Source organism: Arvicola amphibius, chromosome 8 (genome assembly GCF_903992535.2).
Source record: "Arvicola amphibius chromosome 8, mArvAmp1.2, whole genome shotgun sequence".
NCBI classification, from domain to species: Eukaryota; Metazoa; Chordata; class Mammalia; order Rodentia; family Cricetidae; genus Arvicola; species Arvicola amphibius.
In genome coordinates this window covers 26,322,992-26,332,766 of record NC_052054.1, presented here as the reverse complement: position 1 = coordinate 26,332,766, position 9,775 = coordinate 26,322,992, and the positions used below count along the sequence as shown (strand labels likewise).

General features: G+C 42.9%; 1 protein-coding gene across 1 annotated transcript in view; it reads left to right on the top strand.

Moving 5' to 3' along the window:
• Positions 1–727: 727 nt before the first annotated feature.
• Heca (hdc homolog, cell cycle regulator) overlaps positions 728–9,775 on the top strand; it is a 48,853-nt gene continuing 39,805 nt past the window's right edge. The window contains exon 1 of the mRNA XM_038339977.1: positions 728–1,043. Coding sequence (XP_038195905.1) covers positions 773–1,043 — 271 coding nt within the window. The 5' untranslated portion in view covers positions 728–772. The remainder of the gene's footprint in view (positions 1,044–9,775) is intronic.

Genomic DNA, 9,775 nt, shown 5'->3' with positions numbered 1-9,775 from the left:
TCTGGTCTGCCTGAAATGAGCTTCCCACCACACGCCCGAGGAATCCCCACGCAGGAGCTCACTGCCCTGCCCGGGAACTCCCCGCATCCCCATCATTACTGAACCGCAGAGCCGCGGAACGCTTCATGAATCCCAAAGGCTTTTTCCTTTCCTTTCTGGTCACCTGTTTATTTCCCAGACCGTGTGGTCACCCTGAGTTCCAGGAAGGTCACAAGGTCACCTGACCACTTCACCAACATTCCAAACCCGGCACGTCTCAGACACGGCCGTGGGCACACTCGGGAAGCCGGGGCGCTCCCCTCCACGCCCCCTGCCCCAAGGCGCCTGGATGACGTCACCGGGGCGGCGGGCAGTGCGCGGGGCGTGACGTCACGGGGGCGGACCGACCGGCCGTGAGGTCACCGGTGGGCGTGGTCGGGCCCGAGCCTCAGTGTCGTCACGGGCGGGGGCGGGGCTCGAGCGTGTCAGCGCAGCCGAATCAAAACAAGCCCGAGACCCGCCTTTTCCCTCAGGCTCCCGAGCGTCTCGCTCCGCTCGCGGGCCCGTTGCGCTCGCGCGGCTGCGAGCCTCGGGTGGCCGCGCGTGGCCGCCCGCGCCGGCTCCAGGAAGCCGGGGAGGGCGCGGCGGCCGGGATGGCGCGGCTCGGGCCGCACGGCGGGGCGGGTGCCTGAGGAGAGCGGCCGGCCCTGCGCTCTCCACAGCCGCCCCGGCGCCGCGGGGAGCAGCCTCCGTGGGCGCCGGGCACTGGGACCCCCTCGAGCGGGCCGGGGAGATGCCCAACCCCAAGAACAGCAAAGGCGGCCGCAAAAACAAGCGCGCCAACAGCAGCGGGGACGAGCAGGAAAATGGAGCCGGGGCCTTGGCGGCGGCGGGTGCGACAGGCGCGGCGGCCGGAGGGGCCCTGGCGGCGGCGGCGGGCTGCGGGGCGGTGTCACCGGGCGCGGTGGGCACCGGCGGCGCGGCGGGCCCGGGTGGTGCAGGCGCGGGCGCCGCCAACGCCGCCAGCGCTGCGGGGGCTGCAGGCGCGGGAGACGCCAAGAACGGTAAGACGACAGCGGCGGGGCGAGCGCCAACTTCCTCCCCGACGGGCGGGCGCGGTGGCGGGGCCCTGGGTGGCGCGGGCGGCGCGTGGACAATGCGAGTCAGGAAGTGCTCGCCCCGCCCCTCCGCCCCGCCGTGGCTACTCCTTCGCGGTCCCCGCGTGGGGCCGGGCTGGGGACCTCGCCGGGCTCGGGATTCGGAGGGGCGCCCGGGGCTCTGCGGCCGAGCTCCGGTTAGTGGCTGTTCCCTGTGGTGTCTGCGCTGGCTGAGTCCGGGAGTGTCCCGGGCTAGTGCGAGCCGGCGGGCGGGCAAGTAAAGGTGCCCAAGTTAGAGTGATCGGATCGCAAACTTCCCCGCTCACCCCTGACCCAGCCGCCTTTGCTCTTAATGAGGAAAAGCCTTAATTCCCGGTAGATCTAGGCCTGCCGCCTTGATTGCCACAGGTGGAGAGGCCAGAGCTTGGCTGCAAGAAGTGTTCTCTCTCTCTCTCTCTCTCTCTCTCTCTCTCTCTCTCTCTCTCTCTCTCTCTCTCTCTCTCTCTCCTCTCTCTCTCTCTCTCTCTCTCTCTCTCTCTCTCTCTCTCTCTCTCTCGGGGAGTGTTCTCTTAATTCTCAGTCTCGCTCGAGGAAGGAAGAGAATCTGAACTTTACTTCCGTTCCCAGCCTGGAGTTTAAACAAATAAAAGTCCCCTGTATAATTGTTTCACATTTGTTTTTCGAAAGAAGCCTGATAGTCCTCTGAGCACCTGAATGATCCTTGAGAGGGGGACATGTAGATGATAGCTAAGACGCGGCAGGATTTTCTCATAGGGAGGCACGGTTTTCGTGACCAGGTGCTTGGCATTTATTTGGACGGCTTGTAAACTTTTCCTTGTCGGGCAGTTTTCCAGGGAAGAGAATGGACACCTTAACACGAGTAGATGAGAATCGTTGCAATAGTTCCGCAGTTGTCAGTCGCCGAAGCCGTTCTCTATGGAGAACAGGGTTCAGCCCTTCGAAGAACAGTGCTTCCATAGGAGGCGACAGGCTGTTTGGAAAGGAGCCCCACTGGCCATGCCTCTGCAGTTTTGAAATAGGTTTTATTTATTTATCACCAGGCGCAAAGTTCCATATTTGTGAATGTTTGATAATACTTTGGCTAGCCTGTACCTGTTCTTGCTTTCCTAGCTCTAGCCTTTTGATGTGCAGAGAGGAAGGTATTTAGACTCTGGATACTATCGACTCTGCTTTAACCATTTAGATCTTAGATATCTGGAGAAAGGCCAGATTTTTTTTGAACCTCAGTTTATTTTGATGGTGGGGTAGAGTGTTATTCTGAGGGAACCATAAATAGACCCTTGACTATCAAGTTCCTGGTCCTTATTACTTTAAAGACTTATTACCTAAAGGTCAGCAAAGCTCATTGCAAATAATAGATGATTGATGAATAATAGCTATTAGTTATTCATTTAGAACTTCTAATCGTTTGTAGTGTTAATAGTACTGTATATTAAATAGGGACAATGCGGGTGATTACAAGTTAGGACATCCTTGGTTCTCAAAGCCTTCGTTCCTGTACTGGTTTGCCACACTCTGAAAGATTTGAATGTTTTAAAGTGCTTGAGGAAGTTTTCCTTTGGCAGGTGGTGCCTCCTTGAAAACATTAAGCCAGTTACGATGCCCAGTATTGATTTGAAGGAGCACACTGGTAGATTTATTTAGCATTACTGTGCATATCTGTGTAAAGCTGTGTGTTTCTGATTAGGAGTTTCTTTATTAGACAGAAAAAGGATGAAACGGGTCCCCACATTTCCATAACCAGAATCTCAGAAGCTGCGGATGAAGAGCAGTGAGCTGAGTTTTATGGCACACATGGTTGGTTCTGACATAGGTGATGCCTTGGTGAATAGTTCACCTTAACCAGAAGAACCATCTCCATGCTTCTGAAGACAGTGTTAACATAGGTTCTGAAGCCTACACAAAAATGAATAAGGAAATTGTAAATACTTTTGAAATTATATAAATATATAAGTGTATATATGTATATATATATGAGACCTGTTAAAACTAGTAGTTGTTTCAAATGTATAGAGTGGTTTTATGTCCTGTAGGTATAGGGCATATATGCACACAACATATATATATGTGTGTGCATGTGTATGTATGTGTATACACTATACATATATGTGTATATATATACACACACCATATATATATATATCACACACCATATATATATGGTGTGTGTGTGTGTGTGTGTGTGTGTGTGTGTGATACCTGTCCAGGTCAGAAAACAATTTTCTGGAGTTGATTCTCTCCTTCCACCCATGTGGATTTTGGATATTGAACTCAGGTTGTAAGACTTAGTGGTAAGTGCTTTTACTAAGTCATCTCACTGGCTCAAGACTTAATTATTTTTAAATTTTAAAATTACATTACTTAGACCACTTTAGTATTTCTATTTCAAGTTTTTACTTTTATTACTGGGTTTCATCATTATAAAATTTTCAAAGCACAAGCTATTTACAGTCTTTTGTTGAGACAAAGTCTTAGCTATATATAGCTTTCAGGCTGGCCTTGAGCAGGTTTCATATCTTAAAATTTTAGATGGTTTGTTTTGATCAAGTCAGTTTTTATGTTTGCATGTAAACTTAATGACCAGTTAAAACTAGTAGTTGTTTCAAATTTATAGAATGATTTTATGCCCTGTAGGAGTAGGGCATTGTAGTTACCAGAGCAGGGTAATATTAGCTCTTAACTGTACATTCTACATATAAATAACTCATCGTTCTATAGAGAAGATTGCTAGCCAGGGGGAGTTTGGGGAAACTCTAGTATGGTTGGAGTGGAGGCGATTGAACTGGTTGCTATTGTGCATTTGAATAAGAATGCAAAGGATATTGCATTCTACTTATTAGATTCTAATTTTGGAAGCCTTTTTCAAGGATTGGAAGAAACAAGCTACTGTGAAGAAGTGCCATCATCTTCCTACATAGTAAACATCTGTGTGCACATACTGGAACATTATTATGTTTGTAGGTGGACAAGATTTGTCATTCACTATTTTTAGAATCTAGTAATCAGGCAGTAGATTACAACTGGTTTCATTCTGAAATTTCGACTCAGTTAGGCCTCAGCCTTTTTTCTTCAGCTCTAAAAATATTTGAAACCTTGATCATGGTATATCCGATTTTCAGTGAGCCTGAATTGTACATACTTTTATAAATTCCTGTTTCGTGACTGAACAAGGTTCACCAGACAATTCATTTTGAACATAACCTTTGAACTAATTCTACCTTAAGTCTCTTAACAGCTCTGTGTAAATGTAGATAGTGCTTGCTTTGCATTTTCGGACCCATTTTAAATCAGTTCCTCGGATTTCTTTGAGCAAGTTATTTAAGTTCTCTTTAATTTCTGCATATATAAAATGAGATTATCATACCTACCATAAATATGAAGCAAGATAGCTATTATATGTTAAAGAGAGTATATTAGAACAGTTCCATGGAGTTTATAGTGTTGGTTATTTGCCTTAGACACTGGAAAATAGTCTCTTGAAAGAAATTTATGGGCAAGAGGTTTCTTACGGAGTGTTCTTCGTGGAAGAGGGAAGGAGGCAGGATTTGTCAGAGGGGAAAGTTGACCTGTGTTGTAGGTGCACCTGAGATTAAGGCTTTTCAGTGTGTTTAAACCTTGAGCTGTGAGGGCAGGGCCTCGTCTCTGTCTCTCTGTCTTTGTCTCTGTCTCTCTCTCTCTCTCTGACTGTCTCGCTTGCTCGCTCACTCAACTCACGTCTTGTTGAGTATTTGGACTTAAGTTGCTCCCCTAGAGATGGTAGACCTTAGGGTGGCCTCTCTGCTGGAAAACTTGGAGAGGAACTTGTTTTCCTGGCATTTACCAGGTTCTTCTTTTAGAAAACCAGTGTCATTCATAGAGGGTAGTGTGGGATAAATCAACATGTCTCACTAACTGCTAAATAGGTTTTGTGGGCCAGACTGAGGGATAACCACTGTATAACATTATTTTGATGGGAAGATAGGTTTTGAGTCATGCAGTAGTTTATAAGTACAATTATTTTTTTAGTACCACCTATTTCCTATGAACAGCATTTGTATTTTGCTTTATTTTTGATCAGTAAACATACCGTATAGCCAAGTTTGTAGTATATTTTAAATTGGTTGTTCCTTTTAGACATTTATTTTATTCTTATTATTCATTTATACATTTATTCATACAGCCACACGTTATAAATTACTTGTATGAATCAGAAGGAAAATAAGAAATATTTGCTTGTTTTTCTTTTGTTTTCCCCCACCCACCACTTTTATTTTTTCTGAGACAGTTTTGCTTCGTAGTCCAGGCTTTCTTCCTTCAGTTCTGATTTCCTTCCTTCTGCCTCCCGAGCTCCTGAGTGTCTGAGTAAGAGGCACGACCTCAGCTCCTGGCTGACATTGTCTTTCCATGTTGGCCTTTTCAGTGGGGATGGTGGAATCCTGCTTCACACATCCAGTATTGCTCCTCTCTGCTTCTTCCAGGATCAGTGATTAGATTATAGAAATTTAACTTCGTCAGATTTCCTATAAATCTAAGAATATAAAATATTCCTCAGAGAAATGAAGACAGATGACAAGACGTATATGTGCCACCAGTCCTAGCACAAAGGAGGCTGGAGAATTCTAGCCAGCCTGAGCTACACAAGAATCTGCCTCAAAACCATAAACCAAACCATAACCAGGAGACAAAACTGGCAGTTAACTGTGTAGCTTAGTCTTCTTATGAATTTACTTCAAGCTTTTAGCTGTGTACAGTTAATTGAATTAATTTAAGAACATGAAGGTAACCGAAGGATATGTTAAGAGAGGGGGAAATCTGTCCTGAGGATTATGGTGACCATTTTCCATACATTCTGAAGAGATTTATTTAAAATAGTGGTTCTCAACCTTCTTAATGCTGTGGCCCTTTAATACATTTCCTTATGTTTTGGTGAACTCCAACAATGTGTGTGTGTGTGTGTGTGTGTGTGTGTGTGTGTGTATATATATATATATATATATATATATATATATATATACTTCATAACTGTTATGAATTATGGGCCAGGCGGTGGTGGCACACACTTTTAATCTCAGCACTGGAGAGGCTCTCTGTGAGTTCAAGGCCAACTTGGCCTATGAGAGCTAGTTTCAGGACAGGCCGCAAAGCTACAGAGAAACCCTGTCTCAAAAAAACAAACAAAAAAAAAACATAGCTGTTATGAAGTGTAATTATATGCAGAATATTTGATATGTGACCCCTGTGAAAGGGTCCTTTGACCCTTACCCCCCAAAGGGGTTGAGACACACAGGTTGAGAACTGCTGATTTAAAACACTGTGTTAGCTTGGAGATGTAGCTCAGTGATGGAATGCCTGTGGAGGGGCAGGGGTGAAAGAAAGAAAAGAGAATTTGAAGAGAAGGCTTAGTAGTTAAGTTGTTCTTGCAAAGGGTTTGTCTTTGGTTCTCAGCAGGCATATGGTGGCCCACAATTGTCTGGAACTCCAGTTCCAGAGATCTGACACCCTCTTCTGGTTTCTGTAGACACTGTATAGATGTGGTACACAGATGTACATACCAGTGAAACACCCATATACAAAAACTAAAAATATATAAATCTAAAAAACTTTAAGAAAAAAAGAGTTGTAATATTCCAGATTCTTTTCACATTTCTAGACAAACATATAATCCCACCACTGAGAGATCACAAGTGTTAGTATTTTCACATACCTTGCAAGCTTAAGATTTTTTTCATAAGACTTTTCTGTAGGAAGAGCTATTTAAGTTTTTGCTTAACGGTTTTTCAAAAACACATTTTAATCCCGTATCTGAGTTATAAAAATAACATTAGAATTAGAAGAACCAGGAAGAGTAATGCATAAATTAAATATATGGGAAAGAAAAATACAGTAATAAGAGATTCAGGTTTATACGTTCATTTAAAAAAATAAGTCTATGTTCAGCTGTAATCCTCTCCCCAAGATTTGATCGTAATTCTTTTGTTTTTTTTTTTAATTTAAATTTTATTTTACATATATGGACGTTTTGTTTACATTATGTTTGTGTACCACTTGAATGCCTGATGTCTGCAGAAGCCAAAAAAGTCATTGTACTCTAGTTTAGAACAGTTGTGAGCTGCTTTGTGGGTGCTGGGAATCAAATCTGGGTCCTCTGGAAGAGCAGCTGGTGCTCTTAAGTGTTGAGCCATTTCTCCATCCCCCACATTTTTTTCTAATTTGTGAAGCAAAATACATTTGTGATGGCATGAAGTGCTTAATTCATTAGAAAATATATTACAGGTTTAAGAACTATTAATGAGTAGTTGGTGAAGGTCATTAAGTACATAATATTGTTGGTCAGGGCTAGTATTCTGCTTTCTTTTTTAGTTTACCCAAGGAAAATTATTAAATTTTACAGTTTCTTTATTGATTAACCAATGAAAGCAACATGTAAGCTGGTTGGGCGGACGGGACAGAACAAGGGGCCTCACTCCCCACAACATTTTACCTTCAGCAGAGTAACCCTTATGTGTGTCCCTGTAAGCAAAATAAGAGCTTTTGTGTATATAGTTTATTTACTGTTCCTAATTTTATTCTGAAAGCCAGATTTACCTAGACTGTAATTACCATATTAACTTTGTGCTACATAGTTGTGTATTCTTCAAAGTAGTAGTACACCAATCAGGTTCTAGTCACTTGGAGCTTAGTAAAAATGCTCATTTACTAACAAATATATCTTATGATATTGGCCAACGTATAGAGTCTAAGTTCTAACAATGTAATATATGAAAACAATACATAATTAAAATAAACCAGTACTAATAAATAATAAATAGGGTTTAATATAAATTTATACAGACATGCACATGTATCTCTTTTATTTTTGGTCAGATGGAGTTCTTAACACCTTAACTTTACCTGGCTAAAGCTGAAGACTGAAGTTCATTGCAAGGCCATATTGTCAGTGATTTGTAGTTTGTTCTGAGCAAAAGCTTACTGAGGTATATTTTATGTATCATCAAAGTCAACAAATAGGAGTCAGTGATGACAGTTGTATAGTTGGCCTTTTTAAGTTAGGAGGCACTGATCTTGCCTTGACATTCTTTTTCAATCTCTTATATGGGGATTATACTATAATTACATCATTTCTCCTTTCCTCCTTGTTCCAAAACTTCCCGTACACCTTCTTTTGCTCTCTTTCAAATTCATGGCTGCTTTTTCGTTAATTGTTGTTGCATTTATATATGTGTATACATATATATTCCTAAAAATAACCTTCTCAGTCAATATAATGTTAGTTGTGTGTGTGTTTTCAGGACTGACCATCTGGAATTGGATAACTAGTTGGTGTACTCTTCCCCGGGAAAGACTTCCTCCCACTCTCAGCTTTTCTTAGTTCTTTATGTAGGGTTGAGGCCTATAATCAACCCTCACCCTTCCCCCATCCATTTTGGTATATCTTTTGTTGTCCTTGTTCAGCTCATGTTGGTGAGATTCTATGGGTGTAGTTTCTGACATTACTAGGAGACATGATCTCACAGCAAACTTTTTATTTATTTATTTTATTTTTATTTTTTGGTTTTTCGAGACAGAGTTTCTCTGTGGCTTTGGAGCCTGTCCTGGAACTAGCTCTTGTAGACCAGGCTGGTCTCGAACTCACAGAGATCCGCCTGCCTCTGCCTCCCGAGTGCTGGGATCTTTAATCACAGCAAACTTTTTAATCCTCTGGCTCTTGCAGTCTTTCTTCCCCACCTTCTGCAAGGGCCCTCAAGCCTTAGGCGTGGGGACTTGTTTTCTTGAACTATCCATTGGAACTGGACCCCACAACTGCACTTTGGTTGTGTCTTTTGTAATGGTCTTCGTCTATTACAACAAAAGTTTCCTTGATAAGGAGTAAATACTACATTTACCTGTGGGTATAAGGACAAGCATTTAGAATGTGGTTAGAGATTATGCTGGTTAAGTAAAGTGATGGTTATAGGTTCTTTTCCAAGATTCATAACTTCTCTAGCCCCAAGTACTTGGCTAGGTTTCCAGTACCAAGCATTATTTCACTCTTGTTGAACAAGTCTTAAGTCCAATTAGAGAACTATTGGTTACTGCCAAGATGAGTGGCACTACTGACCCTTAGAGTTATCATGCCATATTGGTTGTTGATGTCATTCATAATTGTCATAGCTGGTTAGAACTGTTGTTTGCTTAGCTCCTTTAGAAGCTTTCATGGGGATTTCTGGTATTAGTCCTCAGGGAAGAAGCAATTCAGGTCATTTCCAGCCTCTGGGTCCTGTGTTAGAAGTGCATGGTGTCTCCAGTAATAGGAACTTACCCACTTCCACCTCTAGGATTAACCAATGGCAATAGCAATAATTTGTAATGTTTAGAAAGCCTCTTGGACACTTCCTGGTCAGGGCCTGCTCTATGGATTATTTTTTTTTAATTTTAATTTTTTTTAAATCAAAGCCTCCTCAAAGGGCAGAAAAGATAAACGGGGTGCACTTACTAAGTCGTTTTTCTAAGGATATCAATCCCATCATGTGGTTAATTACCTCCTAAGCATTAGCCTCTTAATGCTGGTGTGTTGGGAATTTAATTTGAACAAAAGTTTTAGGGAAGTTCTGGTTTAGTTTTGGACTTGATATGTTAAAAGATAGTCATTCAGGTATGTTGGTACACACCTCTAATCTCAACACTCAGAAAACAGAGGTAGGCAGATGTCTGTGACATTA